This window comes from Pangasianodon hypophthalmus, chromosome 8, assembly GCF_027358585.1.
Source record: "Pangasianodon hypophthalmus isolate fPanHyp1 chromosome 8, fPanHyp1.pri, whole genome shotgun sequence".
NCBI classification, from domain to species: Eukaryota; Metazoa; Chordata; class Actinopteri; order Siluriformes; family Pangasiidae; genus Pangasianodon; species Pangasianodon hypophthalmus.
This window is the reverse complement of record NC_069717.1, coordinates 17,630,747-17,649,733: the sequence shown is the minus strand read 5'-3', so window position 1 is coordinate 17,649,733 and position 18,987 is coordinate 17,630,747. Positions and strand designations below refer to the sequence as shown.

The following is an 18,987-nucleotide window of genomic DNA, read 5'->3' as shown; positions in this document are numbered from 1 at the left end:
AGGATGTTTTGTAAATAAAGTTACATATTGCTAAAAAGTGTTAATTTCCCTTATGTATGGAGACTTTTGGGACACCCTGTACTTTCCAAAGTTCAAATTTCCTCTTCCTTTTGGAACTCAAGGAGGCTGATGCTAAGACCTATCTGCAAATAGTCACTGTACAATTGCGCAGTTAAATAGACAATGGCAAAACAGTTGACCCTTAAAAATTTCTTCTTAAAAGCAGGCGATTCTGATCAGCCTAATCAATACAGTGAGGAAAATGTTAAATTCACATATTTACAGTTTATTTTGGTTTAATTTAATTTGAATCTATTTATTTCTGTAAAGCTGCTTTGTGGCAATGTCCATTGTTAAATGCGCTGTACAAATAAGATTGAATTGAATTGAAAATGTTAAGGTCGTGGAGACATATGATCTTGGTCCAGCTGCACAGATGCAGAAGAGTCATTTGAGAATATGCTTTGCAATGTAATGGTTGGGTGCTTCTTTAAATACATTTCAGTCTAGTTAAAACAAAGATAAATTAAGTGTTATTAGCAGCCTTGTCATAAAGTAATATTTTTTGTTAGCAGAAAGGTTTCTTTTTCTTGGTTGTTTGTTGCATTCATAGGTCTGTTGACTTTTTTATTTATGTTTATTTAAATGGTGACTATATGCAAAATGTAATTAAACATTAATTTTTTGTGATGTAATTCTTGTATAGCCCCAAAATTAAGTGTTCTCTCACAGCAGTATTAATGAACATATAACCCGAAGTGATTTATAGTGATTTGTGGGGAGGATGGTGGCTTAGTGTTTAGCACTGTTGCCTCACACCTCCAGGGTTAGGGGTTCAATTCCCAATTGCATGTTCTCCCCAGTCCAAAGACATGCATTGTAGGCTGATTGGCATTTCCAAATTGTCCGTAGTGTGAGTGTGTGTGTGCGCGATTATGCCCTGCGATGGGTTGGCACCATGTACATGACAGAGAGTAGATATGTTTTGTAATTACAAGTACTCAGAAAATCTGCATTTATTCACTCAACCATAGCAGTTAATAAGAAAAAGCAGAGAATATTTTCTTTGTAGATGTGGCATCCGATAGTTCCACCCAAATCGATTACTTCAGTCATCTGACACATTTCAGATTTATAATACTGAAGCTATTCCTGTTGCATTGTGCTTCTGCCACATGATTGGCTGATTAGATAACTGCATAAATTAGTAAGTAAATAAGAGGTAAATAAGAGGAATTCAGATGAGTTTGTGCAGTGAGCCTATAGCCAAATTGATTGCTTTTATGAGCTTTTGTACCGCACTTGTTCAACATTGAAAAGCAACAAATGTACTTTGACAGTAGCAAGGAAAAATCAGGAAGAAACTCAACTCAAAAGGGAACCCACCCTCTTCTTGGCAACATAGGATAGTGGTAATGGTAACTGTAATGATAGATTATAAATCATTACAGTTATTACATCATTACATCCCGGACAAGCCCCCACTTGTTACATTCCCACAGAAGGCAAAGGCCTAGGGCGATTGCAAGAACAACAACAATTTAAGATTGCAGGTTGATTGGATGATAGTGATAGTGGACAGGAGTAGGACAGGAGGTTGGTGGTATGGTTATAGCTTTTATTTCCAACACACAACAGCAGGACTGGCATTTACAGACAGTAAGAACAGGACAATCATGAAACCAGGACAACAGGGAAACTAGTCTCACTTAGGAGAGAGAACATGTATGGAGCCAAAGGAATGAACATAACAAAAAATGGACCACACTAGGCTGTATTTGTCAATGTGCTGCTTTTAAACCGATAGCTCCAACTCTTTTGGTTGAGTTCTTGCCTTCCCATTGGTCAAGTTTTGTCAACCAGTTAATGGTGATTGCCACAGGGATCCAGCTATACACCAAACAAACAGTGGAAAAAGGAGCAGAGAGGGAGCACACAAATGCAAGCACACTGACACATAACAACAGTATATACCTGTAGAAGAGGTATGCTTATTAGGTATGCTCTTATTCTTTAGTAAGTAGGGACTCTGGCAGGTCAAGGTCTGACACATAACTAAAAGGGAAAGTCAGTAGGTAACACAGGCACAAGGGCACCCTGAGAGATAAAGTGCCCCATTACTACACTGTCAACAAACAGAGAGTGGGCTGACAACATCAAAACATCCCAGTTTATCAAAACTTTCTGTGATGGAAAAAGCTCTGCCCCCTATTGCACTTTTCATTATTCTAGATATTACTAAAAAACCTGCAGTTGAATCAAGTGTGATAGATCATAATTCTCTGAAGTACTGTGGGAGTAGATCATTAGTGCTTTATAGATTATATATCATTAGAATTTTGAAATCAATTCCAAATTTTACTTGGAGTGTGGAAAAATCGGGACCACCTTAGAGGTAACAAAAGCATTAACTAGTTTTTCCACATTGTGTACCAATATTATATTTCTTTATTTAGTAATGTTTCTGAAATGAAAAAAAGTTGTCCTAGTAATGTCACCTATACAAGGTTCAAACAAGGTGTGAAGAGGGTGTTCATTTCCCTTCAGTCAACATCGTCACTCTTTTCTGTGCCAGTTTTATTGCTAGCAGCTCCCTGTTGCCAAGATCATAATGTCTTTCTGTGGGCGTGATTTTCTTTTTAGAAGTGTGCTGAGGAATACATCCTAGCTGGGATGCCCTGGCAAACTGGTATAAATTAGACAAGACAAAATTGGCAGCATGAAGTAGGCTATGCTCAAGATGGACAAATAACAAAGGTTTGGCATGGTCACAGGAGTCATGGTCGGGAGTCATTTCTGATATAGACTTTATTGCGGGAGAATATCTTGATGGCCTCCTCGATTTCAGAGAGACGGCGGTCAAGCTCTTCACGTCGAGAACGCACACTTAGTGTATCAGCCCTAACTGGTAGACAGAGCAGCTCACTCACTAGAGACCTGTGGGCTACACAAGTTACATGGACAAATTTTGAGAGAGAGAGAGAGAGAGAGAGTGAGATGGAAACACAGAAAAAAGAGAGAGATTTCCATTATCTTTTAAAACTCTTCAAAGTATTTGGAAATACACTTCAAAAATGGTGGATAAAAGAAGCCATACTTTCTTTGAGGGACTGGAAAGTTTCCTGTCTCTCTCTATCTGACATCTGAGTGTGTCCAGCAGGTATGGAAGGATCAGGTATGTTCTGTTTCCTTTCCTCTGCCTCTCGGTGCCACTGCTTCTTTCTTTCCTCCAAACTTAAATGGTTGAAGAGAGACCCAAGTGTACAATAACCAATTACTGGCACTGATAGAGAAAATATTTAATAACATGTATGTAGATGTAGATCAAATATGGTGTTATGAAATAGAAAAAAAAGTCATCTTAATCTAAAGGCATTTTTGTGTTACTATGTGTGAAAGATTCACATAATCACTCACTACTTTGGCACACAGCCCTTTAATGCACTTAGTGGCTTGTCACACTGGTTCTGTAGAGACTGAGACCTCAGTGTGGTTTTTCCTGCAGCATGAGCATTATGCAACACAAAGTTGACCTTGTGTCTTCTCACTTGGACCTACACAAGCACAGATCACAATATCATGACACATTAATAGGGTTTTTAACCTGTTCTGAAAGGAATCCTTCACCAAAATTTACTATTATTGCTGCAAAGACCAGAAGAGTAAACAATACTTTTATATTTTTTATCGAGTTCAAAGAACATTCACAAACCTAAACAACTGCTGAATTTAGTTAAATACATTTCAAGGAATGACTGGAATTATTAGTCTGTGCAACTCAATGGATGAGTCTCAAATTGAATGCAGCATTAATTCCCACTGCATTACATACATTTTTTCGATATAGAGCCAACCATGTTGGTTGTGTCAAAGTTTGTTCAGTGTTCAGAAGGTTGTATGGATAATGTACATACACAGTCATTAAAAGGAAGGAACTGCACAGCAAAAAAAATCTTAGCAAGTGAAAATATCTTGAATATGGGCAAAGTTATGTAATATTTATTGTTATGAGATTATTATAAATCAAATATAAGATAGATAGATAGATAGATAGATAGATAGATACTTTATGGATCTCGAGGGAAATTGCAGCATTACAGTAGTGATAATGACAAACATTTACAGATTAACAAATGCAGTAAAGAAGCACAGTGCAAAAATATACAATCAAAATTAAGGAGAGGGAGTTTATCTCTATACAAAAAAATATGTAAACAAATTCTGTAAACAGTGCATTTATTTGCTGTGCAAATGTGCATGAAAGTGTAAAGGTGCCAGTTAAAATACGCCATGAGGTAGTTCTATTACTACTACTAGTACTAGTACTACTACTACTACTACTACTACTAATAATAATAATAGTAGGCTCTCGTCCTGGTTCTGTCTGACAATAAGGTGTCTCATTATACAGTCTAACTGCTGTGGATAGTAATGATTTATCATGATGCTCCTTAGTACAGTGCAGGTATATCAGTCTGTAACTGAAGGTGCTTCTCTTTTTATCCAGAGTGTGATGCAGGGGATGAGTGTTATTGTCCATAATCAGTTTGCTGAGTGTCCTTTGTTCACAAACTGCCTCCAGTGGCTCCAACAGGACTCCTATAACAGAGCCGGCCTTCCTAATCAGTTTGTTTAGTTTTTTGCAGCCTTTGCACTGATGTCATTTCCCTAGAACACAGCAGCATAGAAAAGTGCACTGCTACATCTGACTGGTAGAACACCCACAGGAGTGATGTGCATACATCGAAGGACTACAACATCCTCAGTAAGTAGAGCCGACTTTGGCCTTTTTTGTACACAGTGTCTATATTGATAGTCTGTCATCCAAATGAATGCCCCGGTACTTATAGGTGCTCACTACCACAATATGCTTTCTGTCAATGGTGACAGGTGATAGGTGGGCCCTGGACCTCCTGAAGTCCACCAGCATCTCTTTCGTCTTGCTAATGTTTAGCTGCAGTTAACATTGCACCATTCAGCAAAGGTCTCCACCAAGACCTTGTACTCAACCTCCCGCCTGCCTTTGATGCACCCCCACGATGGCTGTGTCATCAGAGAACTTCTGCAGATGACATGACTATGGGTTGTACATAAAATCAGAAGTCTGAAGACTGAACAGGAAGGGAACCAATATGGTCTCTTGAGGGGCCCCAGTGCAGCACATAGCCATATCTGACACACTGCCATGGAGTCGTACAAACTGTGGTCTGCCAGTTAGGTAGTGCATTATCCATAAGCTCATGTATTCATCCATCTGCATCAGCTAGAGTTTCTCCCCCAACAGCTAAGATTGTATGGTGTTGAAAACACTGGAGAATTCAAAGAACTTGATCCTCATAGTGCTGTCTGATGTGTCCAGATAGGAGCATGCCCTGTTCAGCAGTCAGATAATGGTATCATCCAGATCAATACCATCCTGGTAGGCAAACTGCAGTGGGTCTTGTGCAACTCTGATGAGTGGTTGAAGATGAGCTAATATCAGTCTCTCGAAGGTCTTTATTATGTGTGATTTTAAGGCCACCAATTGAATGTCATTTGTGACTTTTGATTGCCCCTTCTTGGGCACTTGGACCTCACGTGACATTTTCCATATGACAGGAACCCTTTCCAAACTGCAGCTCAGTTTGGAGATGCACTATAGAATTCCACTCAGTTGCTCACACACAGCTTCAGAACCTTATTTTCAATGCCATCTGGTCCTCCAGCTTTGCCCAGTCTGAGTTTCCCCAGCTCTTTCTTCACCTGGTCAGCAGTGAATATTATACTGTGTCTATGGCATTGCCTGAAATGACTGAAAAAATGCCTAGAAATAGGTTTTATCATCATATATTTGGTTTATTATAATCTCATAAGAAATATTAGATTTGCCCATATTTATGATATTTTCCCTCGCTATCATTTATTGCAGTGTGAAGTAGGTAGACAGATGCAGATTTGTGTTGGAATTACAATTAACCTTACAGCTACCAGTAGTGCCATAGTGCACATGACAAATGGAATCGTTTTGTGGTGAGATGAAATCAACATTAATCTCATAGCCTGTGTTATTCATTTTATATATTAATTTTTGCCCATTTTCATAAAGGTTATCTATAATTATGTCATACGCTGTATGTAATTGCATTAATTGTAGTTACGATGATTGATGTGGGATTGTCGTGCCTCAGAATCTGAGTCTTCTATGTGAGAGTTTGGGCTCACTCCAGAAAGAGACTGACGAGACTGAGGCTGACCACCAGAACCACAGAGAGAGTGAGCCTTCAGAAAGTTCTGGCACTCTGGCTTCTTTGGTTGGTTTTTCTCCTAAAAATAGGCAGGAGAGTTGACACATATAAATAAACATAGTTTTGTCATCATCTTGGACTAATAGCCAAATGTGATATATTTCTTAGTCTGAGTCACCAATAATAAATATGTTGCATGTAGATTGAGTCGAAAAATCTGTGTTGGAAACCTGATGTCCTTTTTTGGTCCAAATTATCTTCTCTATAAATTTGTATTTAGAAAAAAATTACATAAATATTTTACATTTTCTATTTATAGTCAAACCAGTGCAGACACTTGTTGTCAATATTTCGAAGCAGATGAAGAGCTTTAGTGTAGATATGAAGACAAAAGGCCTAACACATTTACTTGTAAATGGGCCATGACCCTAGAGGGGACGTGCTTGTATTTGTGAGAGGTCTGCAGGGCTTTAACAGGCACCGGTTTTGCACGCTCTTTCTGTGCCTTTTGTTCATGGAACTGTTTCTGGATCTCCCTCAGTCTGCGCACATTCTCTTTGTTGTAATCACGAACTGCAGGTTCTGAGAATGAGAGGATGGTAAGAGTAAAGGAACAACAGGACAAGTTAAAGATGCAGGAGCAATTAATAATTTGTTGAGCTAAAATAGGACTAACCCATCAAAGAGGGTTAGGGTTAGGAATGTCAAGGTGCAGCAGGATTTGAAATGATGTGAATTATCATTTAATATTTAACTATAATCTTACTTTGTTGAATGGGGGTGGGGTTCAGTAAGATACCCTGTAGTTTAAGGATGGCTCCCACCTCTCCTTTCAGGTTTCTTTCAAGAATATGTATTGCGTTAGGGCCAACACAAGGAGGACGAGGAGCATGGGCACTATAACACTCAGGGTACAATGCAGGATCTGGAGCTAAGGGTCCATTCAGCAAGGTTGAACATTTAACTTTAGAATTTCCTTCCAGGTGACCCCGAGCTTCATAAGGAAATCATAGGAGATAAAGGAAGAGAGGAAGAGAATAAAGAAGTGAAGCATATTAATAATTCAATTTTACAACAGCATGAAGGACTACATAGCTTATCAAGATTTACATTGGTTATGTTAATACAATCATTTGCAAGCCCCTACCAGAGGTAGGTCGTATGTAGCACTCAGGGAAAAGTGTTGGATCTGGTGGAATGGGACCAGAGATCATAGATAGTCCTTCAGACATGACTGCACTGAAAAAGGATATGAAAGCACATTGGAAACTATTTGGCAGTGGGTGACAGCTCATAAACATTAATGCTTTTTCATAAAGAACAGTGAAAAGAAGACAGACAGGTTACATAATTTTGGCAGGTGTTACAAACACTTATGTATGTAACTGTGGTTCTACAAACACTGGATAACCACCAGGGGCATTGGGAATCACCTGATTACATTCTTGTGCATGTGGGTACACATAGAGACTTTCACACAAATGTTATATCATGTCAAATTGTCATATGGTCATTGTTCCTTTTCTTCTTCTACACTTACATATGTCAGGCTTGATGTGCACTTTGGAGCAACATGCATAACTTATAACTTATGCATAACTTATAACTTATAACTTATGCATAGCTTGTGCTAAAGGTCCTACAGGTACCCAGTCCTCCAAAGCAAGTGATAGACTCCTATCATCTCATTTAATCTCTTCAGGCTGTAGTGGGTGTATTTTGCACTTTTTGGGGCCATTCAAAATACTGTGGCTACTAACTTGAGTTACGTTCCTTCATTATTTTGCTAGCCTTGTTATCTATCACTCCTTCACTGTCTGTGAGTTATGATCAGTTCTGTTGCTCAGTATGACACTCACCCTTTAGTCTTCCCTCAACACTAGGCTAGAGTGATATTGATTTATCCTTGCTCACAATTTATGATTTTTTAAAAATTGAGGTAAATAGTTTAATTGACCAGAACCACCATTTCAGGTTTAAGGAGTGCAGGGAAGTGGCACAATAATATTACCATCTGTGCAGTCAGAATTCTTTGGCAGCAGCCATCATGAAAACTCAGGTGGATGGTGGGTGTTTATGCAGTAATGTAATGCTGTCCACCACTTTGCTTGCAGACTTGGCTGGACTCTGGTAAAATGCATACAGGGGTTGAAATTAGCTTTCCTTCCATTCCCCTGTATCCCCAGTGAATGGGGCCTCCCATAGCACTTCAGCTCAGTCCCAAAGCCATCGGCGTTTCCTGACTATGGGTCTGTGGCTAAGCCTACCTAAAATGGTCTCCCTCAATATACCACTCCTGTCTGCTTTTAAGCTTGCTACATTAGCCAGACACACTGCGCTAAATTAGTTATTTGATGTTAACTACACACTTGTCTAATGTTAGCTAATGATAGCTAATATCAAACATGCATTAATTTCACATTAATGACCTCGAAAAATACACCATTTAAAGAAAGTGAGGGCACGGACTCAGCAGCCTTCAAAATTGGTAAAATCAAATTGAGATGAGAGCATTGGGAAAAACATTACTAATGTGAGGTGCTGGAAATGGATCTGGACTTCCAGTGGTATCAGTTAATATTGGAGAGTTCAAAAAATGTACGCAGCTGTCAATCTTTCCATGTGTTGATTGGCTCATTTGACATTTTTACTAAGGAAAATGAAGACTTTTTGCTGTATTTTTGAGTGATAACTTATAATAGCATACTCTGATATTAAAATGCAAAATGTGTAAAGTTTGGCAGGTCTGTATATTCCTATGGCTTGCCACCTAGCCAACCAGCGGTCCTTTGGCTAATCACTGCTAGCATGTTGAGACATTGCTCATAACTAGCCTACTATGTTAGCTGGATTTCTAACAATAAACTGGGTTTGGAGTTGAGTCTTGCTGCAATTAATTCTTCAGTTTCAACATCCACCAGTATCTGCAGACAAGCAAGCCTTTGACTTTTGGAAGTGGTTCATTTTGTGCACTCCTTGTGATTAGCCACCAAGTTACAGTTGAGGCCAAAAGTTTACATACACCTAGGCTAAAAACATTCAAACTCAATTTTTCACAACTCCACACATTTCATGTTACCATACATTTTCGTTGTTAAGTCATTTAAAGTGTGTACTTTATTTGCTGTAACTCAGTCAGGTTTGTGGGCCTCCTTGCTCAAACATGCTTTCTCAGTTCAGTCTACAATTTTTCTGTGGCAATCGGGTTTTGTTTGTCAGTTTCAGTGGAGTGCCATTCTCATGCACATATGTATGTTCTCAATGGTAGTCTGGAATGATATTTAGTTTTAATAATATTCATTGTTGAGAAAGCGGACAGCTGTAAGTGGGTCCAAATGTGGTCAATGCGTAGAGTTTGAATTTGCTTAGACCAGGGAAAAACGTCTCATGCACAGCCAGAAAGTAGCAGGGTTGATTACTGCAAAATGCTCCTTTAGTGCAACATTTGCTTGCAGATCAATCAGTTCTATCCTTAGAGAGCCAGCATTATCCCATTTGAAAGTCTGTGTCCCCTCTTTTGCAAATTCTATGACATCTCTGATGAGAAATGGATTCAGGATGTGCAGGAGGAAATGCAGTCCAATATTGATGCTGTCAAACCATGAAGTTTTCACTACTGAAGTTCTCAATCAGAAGACAACATAAGGAGCTACATCTCTCTTAACCTGAATCGTTCCTGTACTTTTGGGAAATGCAGACACTCTCTTTAAATATCTTCCTAGAACACGTCCACAAACTGAACTGTTCTTGCCTAGCAACTTTAAATTGAGTTAATTTAGGTGTGACAGGATGTCTACCAAAAAATCAACAATATCCATTTTGCTCTCATCTTGAAAACTGTGGTGTCTTTTGATGTTATTTCCTGGATCAAATGGAACAAAAGCATTCCAACACTCTGCCGTTACTCAGTCTAAACAGCATTCAAGCACTCTTTCACAACTGTCCCATCAGTATACAGCTTTTTATGTTGGATATTCGTGACACCTGAACTTTCATTTGTGTGTTGCTGGGCCATAAAGGAATGGGAGAGGACTCTGGTGGACCTGTCATACTGGGTTCTCAGTTTGGTTGTTTTGCGTGTCCTTACCTCAGACTACTGTGGTTTGATCAAAAGATCTGTGCTGTGTCTCATAATGGCATTTCACATTGCCGCTTTTTATTACTGCCATGGTTTCATAACATGAGACAAAATGGTTCAGTACTTGCTGCAGGAAGAATGAACATTCATCTTTGATTTTCTGCATCCACTTTTCTTATTTTGGAGAAAGCTATGCTGTCATGCTTCCCAGCCACCTCTGTATTTTTCGTATGTTTTCGTCTGTCTTCCATGCACATTGTGACGTTACACCATGACATAGTGCGAAATCATTCTTCGTGAAGGAGGGGGATTTAATGTGAAAACACCTTTTGTCCATATTTGTTGCTATGTGATGCTGGAAATGATTTTAGTACATATGTATTCTCTTAATAGATCCAGTATAATCCAAGTTATTTACAGTCCACATTTAGTACTGTAAACACTGACTGATTGACTCAGTTGAGTGAAGCAGACACAAATGATTGTTCTGCGCCCATGGTTTTGATGCTTCATGAATATAATTATTCATTCTTGTGAATTTATCAGAAATGTGTCATGGTCCTATTAAAACTGTCACTTGGTCAAGGTCCGAACCATGGTCCACCATTTATTGATGCCTGTTCTAAATAATCCTCCTTCCGCCTGATGCCATATATTTTTTGAAGAGCACCAGTCCGTGTTCCAGCAAAACACCCCCACAACATGATACTGCCATCCTCATGCTTCACAGTTGGGATTATGTTCTTCGGATTAAAAGCCTCTCCCTTTTTCCTGCATACTTAGGGCTGTTCATTATGGGTAAACAGTTACATTTCTGTTTCATCTGACCAGAGAACACTCCTACAAAAGGCTGGTGATCACATGCAAACTAAAGTTTGGATTTTTATGGACTGTCTTAATAGTGGATGAACATATACCTGTACCTAATGTACATTAGCCTAATGTACCTAATGCCTCCAACTCCTTCACCAGTTACGTTGTTGTTGTCTTGGGGTTCAACTGAACCTTTTGGACCAAAGTTCGTTCATCCTTGGAATTTTTATATTTGCATGCAATTGTTTGTACAGATGCTCATGGTACCTTCCATTGTTTGGAAATTGCTCCTAAGCAGGAACCGGACTTGTGGAGGTCCACAATTTTTTTCTGAGGTCTTAGATGAGTTGCTTGGATTTTCCCATGGTATTAAGGGAAAAAGGCACTCTAAAAGTAGGCCCTTTTACAACAACAGAACGTTGTTTTGTGTCATTGTCATAACTAGGGGTTAATAGGACCACATCTTTAACAACAGCTCCCATTAACTCCTAGTTATGACAGTTGGCCAAACAGAAGCTTCTAATTTGTGGAGATGTAACTTAAAATGTAAGTTTCCTTGTGTTCCATTCACTAACATGGGAATGGGTGAGGTTAAAATTGTACTGCAGCCAGCCACTAGAGGGCCTCAAAGACATTTTGGTCTTTAAAAATTTGGTGTTTAAAAGAAATGTTTACAAGAAATATGTACAAAATACATCAACACACCACGCAACGTTCATGACTCATGCCTAAGTGCTGTGGAAGCGCCACCCTATCATTGCTTCACGCTTTTCTAGCATGAACAGTGCGATGAATTGTTTACGTTGCCACGGGTGACCACGCAGTTCCGATCAGACAGAAAACAGGACTTTTGTAGCATTTAGTTATATTATAATTCTAAATCTGCCATTGATAAATGATTATTTAATGATATCTTTAGTATCACAAAGTGTTTTGAACGCTTGAAATCGTGTTGTTATGGGCTTCAATGCGGTAGTTTTTGCAGTACAGGTTTACCATAAACACTCGTTCGTTTAAAAGTATAGGACCAAGCAATCAAAGAATATCTTCATAATTAATAAAAACATTTTACCTTTTAGTCAACCGTTCTTAGGCTCGGCAGCACACACACGCAGCTTGATGACGCAGAGACCAACCAAATGCTTCTCCATGGCAACGATTTAAAGCGACAGGGGCAGCCGTGCGGTAGATCATATTAATAGATCATATTAATATTGAGATAATATTTTATAAGTTACACAAATATTAGCTAGTCGGTATCTTAGCAAGGTAGTGTTAGCTAACTAATATCGCATTGCTAACTAGTTAATTTTGCTAATTTGTCAATAACAGTGTTTTCGTAACATTAGCGTTTGCCCAGTAATCAATCAGTCTCTCTCTCTCTCTCTCTCTCTCTCTGTCTCTTTAAGGGCTGGAGGGTTGCATGTGTGGAGGTGAGACCATCATGCACCATCATGCACCATCACTGATCAATGTGAGATCAGAAACATCTGCTATTTGTGTTGTATTTTGGGTAGCTAACTCTACAATAAATATACCTAATATATTAACAGTTTATTTTATTGTACTACAGTTGTTACAGCACAAGCAAAACATCATGTGTAAAGACGGTTTATAAAGGCTTATAGGCTCCTATGTTAGTCATTCCTATGTTAGTGTTGCAGGAGCTGAGAGAAAGTAACTTGAATCATCATTTACCGGCATTATTGCTCTGCATGCCTACTGTTTGTGGCTGAACAGCAAACTGTACAACAACATTCTAACTTATTACATACTTCTGAACTGAGCTATTTAGTTACTTTGAGCACGTTAAGAGCTAAGATGTGGAGAGAGCAAGTGAAACACTAAGTTCAGATGTACAAATGATTTGCTCTGTAGGCTTCTGCAAGGTTTAATGGAACAAAGAAGCAACTGAATCAAAATCATTGCAGATTATTATTTTAAGTTGTCTGATGTTAACATTGGTGTATTATTTAATATAATTTGTTATCCATATATTCTGAGTTACTTATCAGTATTTAAATAGGGCAGTGTTTTGCAACTTTTGGCCTGCTTTTTCACACAGTATAAAATGAAAAAAATGTTTATTTTGAACTCACTGAACAGCTCAAGCCAAAAACTATCAGAACATGGCCTAATATTTTAATGAGCACACTTGATTGGCTTCTCTCTGTACAGGATCTCCAGCCTGCTACACACATACATATAGGGAACCTAACACTGTGTTTGAGGTGCCATGTAAGTGGTAATTTGCAAGCTGTAATAACATCATTTCCCACCTCAGGACGCTCATTGTGCGACGTGGAAAAAAAAAAACACGGACGCCTCTATGAAAGTGTTTCTTTTGTTTGTGCTGTCAGAGTACGTAAAGAGCATACCGCACTTTTACAGTTAGAGGCCTGAGTGGACATAGGTACTGTTCTACTATAGTGAACTTCAAACATTGATGCAACGTTTCAGACTGAAATTGCAGTATAGCAACAACAGTGGACAATAGCAAGTAGCTTAGCAACAAGGTAGCCAGCAGACAATATCAAGTAGCTTAGCAATAAGGTAGCCGGCTAACGTAGGTGATAACTCTAACATTGATGATTACCTTATCAAAACAGCAATTAATATAGCCGGTGTTATAGATTTAAGTACTGTGTCTGTATATTAACTGATTTGAAGCCAATATTGCTATAAACTAATTTAAAGGTAGAGAAGGGGTACTTAATGTTCTCAGTGTACACAGCCATGATGATTTGACATCACTCAAACACACACACAAACAGTGGATATAAAAAGTCTGTTAAAATTATTTTTGTAATATAAAAAAAAGAAACCAAGATAAATCATGTCAGAACTTACTCAAAAAGGTGGCTGGAAAATGTTCTGACATGATTAATGTTGGTTTAATTTTTTTACATCACAAAAACCTGCCATTTTAACAGGGGAGTTAAAAGACATTTTATAATCTAAATATACATTAATATAAGTATAAATATAAATATATTCACATAATATATAAATATATATATAAAAAACATACCGATCAGCCATAACAATAAAACCACTGTGAATAACATTGATTATCTCGTTACAATGGCACCTTTAAAGGATATATTTTAGGCAGCATGTGAACTGTCAGTTGTTGAAGGTGATGCATTGGAAGCAGGAAAAATGGGCAAGTGTAAGGATCTGAGCGACTTTAATAAAGGCCAAGTTGTGATGGCTAGGTGACTGGGTGAGAGCATCTCCAAAGCAGCAGGTCTTGTGGGGTGTTCCCGATATGCAGTGGGTAGTACTTACCAAAAGTGGTGCAAGGGAGGACAACCGGTGAACAGGGTCATGGGCGCCCAAGGCTCACTGATGCGGGTGGGGAGTGAAGGCTAGCCCGTCTGGTCCAATCCCACAGAAGAGCTACTCTAGCACAAACTGCTGAAAAACTGCTGGCTATGGTAGAAAGGTGTCAGTACACACAGTTCATCGCAGCTCACTGCGTATGGGGCTACATAGACACAGACCTTTCAGAGTGCCCATGCCAACCCCTGTCCACCGCCAAAAGTGCCTACAATGGGCACGTGAGCATCAAAACTAGACTATGGATCAATAGATGGTGCATGTGGGCTGCTTACGTAGGGAAAAAATGGCACCAGGATGCACTATGGGAAGAAGGCAAGCCGGAGGAGGAAGTTTGATGCTCTGGGCAATGTTCTTCTGGGAAACCCTGGGTCCTTGCATTCTTGTGGATGTTACTTTGACATGTACCACCTAACTAAACATTGTTGCAGACCAAGTACACCCCCTCATGGCAATGGTGTTCCCTAATGGCAGTGTCCTCTTTCAGCAGGATAATGCACCCTGCCACACTGCAAAAATTGTTCAGGAATGGTATGAGGAACATGACAAAGGGTTCAAGGTGTTGACTTGGCCTACAAATTCCCCAGATCTCTACCACAGAACACCTTCAGAGGTCTTGTGGAGTTCATGCCTTAGTGGGTCAGAACTGTTTTAGTGGCACAAGGGGCGCCTACACAATATTAAACAGGTGGTATTAATGTTATGGCTGATCGGTATCTATTATATTATATTATATTATATTATAACTAATATTTTTTATATTATGAGCCTTCAAGTGATTTGTCTACAAATATATTCATATTTATTTGTTAGTGTAGTTATGTTACAAGCAATAGCAATATTTTAGGATGATAGGAGAGGAGAATAATTAAATAAAATGTTGATGTCTGGCTTATGTAAATCAGACATAGCTCGGAAGTATGAACATCTTATAAACATCTTAAAAAGTTCAGATTTACATGGACATGGACATCGTGAGTGTATCTGCTAAACATTGCTGAGCGATCCATGGGAGACATATTAGAGATGTATTGAAAATTAGCAAACTCCCTAAACAAGATGTCTTCCAGATCACAACAGAGATGTTGTGCAGAGGTCGCAAAGATGATTTTTTGTGGGGGTTGGGGACGGGGTAGTATGGTGGGGTTTGTGAGGGGAGACTGAACTGGTCATGTAAGTGCACACCATGTAGCTGCTTCTTCTTCAAAGTCGCACCAGGGAAGTGAGATTCTCAGCACTAGATCACTTGGTGTGGTCCATTCATAAGTGCAGAAACCTACGCAAGGACTTCGCAGGGAAAACGCTAATGGAATTAGTGTGGTGGCCCTTTTAAACGGTCACCAGGGGACCGAAAGATTACAGATGGAAACCTTTTCTCAAGATTGCTGATGGTGATATTACTTTGAATGAAATAATTACTGCTCATGCAAGTTAAGTTTAATTGTAATTAAATAAAAGTGTAATTGTATATTGTAAGCAGCATCCATGGAAAAAGCTAATTCCACACAGCAGTGTTAACCATATTCTCATTTAATGAAGACTACAGCATACAGTAAAATAATAGCACAGCCCTACAAAAATGATCATACAAGCAAACACCTCACACAAAGTTATGTTAATATAACATAATGTTTACGCAAGTCTGTGCATATAAAGTCATACATTACAGCTTAATTGAGCCCTTATACAGTCCAGATTTTGGTCGATAGTCTGCTGTGCATCTCCTAACTCCTTGGATAAATGTAGTCTTGTCCAAAAAATAAAAATCTTTTGGATTGGACAGACTGCTTCTGTCTTATGGCTGTTTCTGAACATCTGGGTGCCCCAAGCAACAATTTACTCAGCTTACCTCCTCCTACATTTTATGTGCAAGAATGAACAGAAGGTTGACATGTACGAGGTTGGAACTAACAAAAATAATTTCTTCACTGGTTGTGATTGTCTGAGTTACTGTAGTTCTGAAAAGAACTGTAGGAGACTGACGTTTCGACCACCTGAGCAGTGATTATCTTTAAATTCAACAGACTATTGTTGTCAAAGGTACTAATAATGAGCTAGCAGAACATGTGTTAGCATTTCTTACTCTAGATACTAACTAGCTACTTAGTTACTAACTTCTTCCATTTCAATTACATCAACAAGCAGAACAAAGAAAGCAGATAAATTGACTAAATACAACGAATTAGCCTAGCATTAATTTGGGATTTTGGGATTTTGGATCTGTTTCTTCTCTTCTGCTTTTTTCTCTTTGCATTCACAATTGGGTGAATGGCTAACATCTTGACGGCATAATCACAGCCAAAGCTAACACTAAGGCTCGCCCATGGGAGCACCGCTGTTTTCAACTTCACATGTCTAACAGGTTTGCTCTCCTCAGTGAAATACCCACTGAGAAACCTGAAAGAGCTCTGGCTATAGGAGACACAATCTTACGGTTGGACGGTATCCATCCTGCTCGGGAAGGTGCTGCTCTCAATTTTACCTCTGGGTAAAATTATTTATAACATTGTATTAGCTTCCATAGTCGTGCTGATGACACACAGTTGGATGTTTCAGGAAAACCAGATGAGAGACACCAGCTTAATAAAGTTGAGGAGTGTGTAAAGGACATTAGACACTGGATGCTTAGTAACTTCCTTCTACTTAATTCTGACAAGAAAGAAGTACTTGTAATAGGACCACATGCAGCTAGAAGTAATCTTTCTGATTACATAGTAACTCATGTTCTCAAAACTCAAATTCTGAGTTTCCTCCCTGGAGATGCTTTGCCAGGCCTTCACTGCAGCCACCTTTCAGTTGCTGCTTGTTTGTGGGTCTTTCTACCTTCAGTCTTGTCTTTACTAAGTGAAAAAAGCATGCTCTGTTGGGTTGAGATCAGGCGACTGACTTGGCCATTAAAGAATATTCCATTTCTTTGCCTTCAAAAAGTCTTGAGTTGCTTTCGCAGTATGTTTAGGGTCATTATCCACCTGCACTGTGAAGCGGCATCCTATCAGTTTTGTAGCATTTGGCTGAATGTGAGCAGAGAGTATAGCCCTGTAACACCTCAGAATTCATCTTGCTACTTCTGTCAGCAGTCACATCATCAATAAACACCAGTGAGCCCGTTCCATTGGCAGCCATACATGCCCATGCCATAACACTGCCTCCACCATGTTTGACACATGATGTAGTATACTTTGGATCATGAGCTGTTCCTTTCTTTCATCATACTTTTCTCTTCCCATCATTCTGGTACAAGTTAATCTTGGTTTCATCAGTCCAAAGAATCTTATTCCAGAACATGGGAGGCTTTTTTAGATGTTTTCTGGCAAAGTCTAATCTGGCTTTCCTGTTCTTGAATGTTACCAGTGGTTTGCACCTTGTTGTAAACCCTCACTATTTACATTCATGAAGACGTCTCTTGATTGTAGATTTTGAGAATGATACGCCTACCTTCTCCAGAGTATTCTTGACTTCTGTTGATGTTGTGAAGGGGTTTTTCTTCACCAAGGAAAGGATTCTGCGATCATCCACTTTAGTTGTCTTCCGTGGTCTTCCAAGCCTTTCGATGTTGTTGAGCTCACCAGTGCTTTCTTTCTTTTTAAGAATGTACCCAACTGTTGATTTGGCCACACCTAAGGTTTTTGCTATCTCTCTTATAGATTTATGTTGTTTTTTCAGCCTAATGATGGCCTGCTTCACTTGCATTAAGATCTCCTTGGACTTCATATTGGTAGCTCCAGTCGAATAGCTGGCAAATGCCAACTCAGTACCTGATATCAACTCCAGACCTTTTATCTGCTTCATTTGTCTTGAAGTAACGAGGGAATGTACCGCACCTGGTCAATTAACTTCTTGTCAGTCAATTGTCCAAATATCTTTGAGCCCCTGAAAATGGAGGTAACTTGTTGAAAATGGCTGTAATTCCTAAATGGTAAATGCCATATTTTTGTGGAACCTCTTAAAATAAAGCTGAAAGTCTACACATGTTGATTGTTTTATTTCAAATCCACTGTGGTGGTGTATAAAGGCAAAATCACAAAAACTGCGTCATTGTCCAAATACTTCTGGACCTGACAGTATAACGTACTTTGTTATCAAAATGAGCAATAATCAACATGTCATTACAGAATTTAATTTCAACCCCTTAATAGGACAAAATAAAAAAAAAAAGTAACTTATAGTTGTCCAGAAACCTATCACTAAATGGTCAAAAAAAGAGAAAAATAAATATTTAAAATATTTAAAATATAAAATAAATATTTTTTGAATAAATATATAACTCAGTGACAGAAGGAGGACTGGATATGATCAAGTTTAGGTTGTCCAATGCAATTCTTAAAAAGAGGTGGCTACATAATTATATAAAAAAAATTGTGGTTTCACAATCCAAACGTAAGTTTCAACAGAATTGGGGGTGTTGAATTTCTAGTCAAATGTATTTATGATTTAAATAAATTAAAAACTAAGACCTTACCATTAGGTCTTCTAAGGCTTTTACATGGCCAGGTTTCTCTTGATAATTATCACAATTTTGATACAAATCTT

At 38.7% G+C, this 18,987-nt stretch overlaps 1 protein-coding gene across 2 annotated transcripts; it reads right to left on the bottom strand.

Annotated features, from left to right (window-relative positions):
* Positions 1-1,604: 1,604 nt before the first annotated feature.
* Positions 1,605-12,491, bottom strand: enkd1 (enkurin domain containing 1). Of its 2 annotated transcripts, XM_026925790.3 has the most exons (9): positions 12,188-12,491; positions 8,236-8,351; positions 7,372-7,463; positions 6,991-7,218; positions 6,634-6,806; positions 6,163-6,303; positions 3,418-3,554; positions 3,098-3,234; positions 1,605-2,944 (listed from the first exon to the last, which is right to left on the bottom strand). In XM_026925790.3, exons 3-9 carry the CDS (start codon positions 7,454-7,456, stop codon positions 2,778-2,780), a joined length of 1,068 nt encoding a protein of 355 aa, XP_026781591.3. In that variant the 5' UTR covers positions 7,457-7,463; positions 8,236-8,351; positions 12,188-12,491; the 3' UTR covers positions 1,605-2,777. The 2 variants fall into 2 exon arrangements, with proteins under 2 accessions (XP_026781591.3, XP_026781590.3); XM_026925789.3 differs by lacking the exon at positions 8,236-8,351 and having other exon boundaries at positions 12,188-12,490.
* Between the last annotated feature and the right edge of the window lie 6,496 nt (positions 12,492-18,987).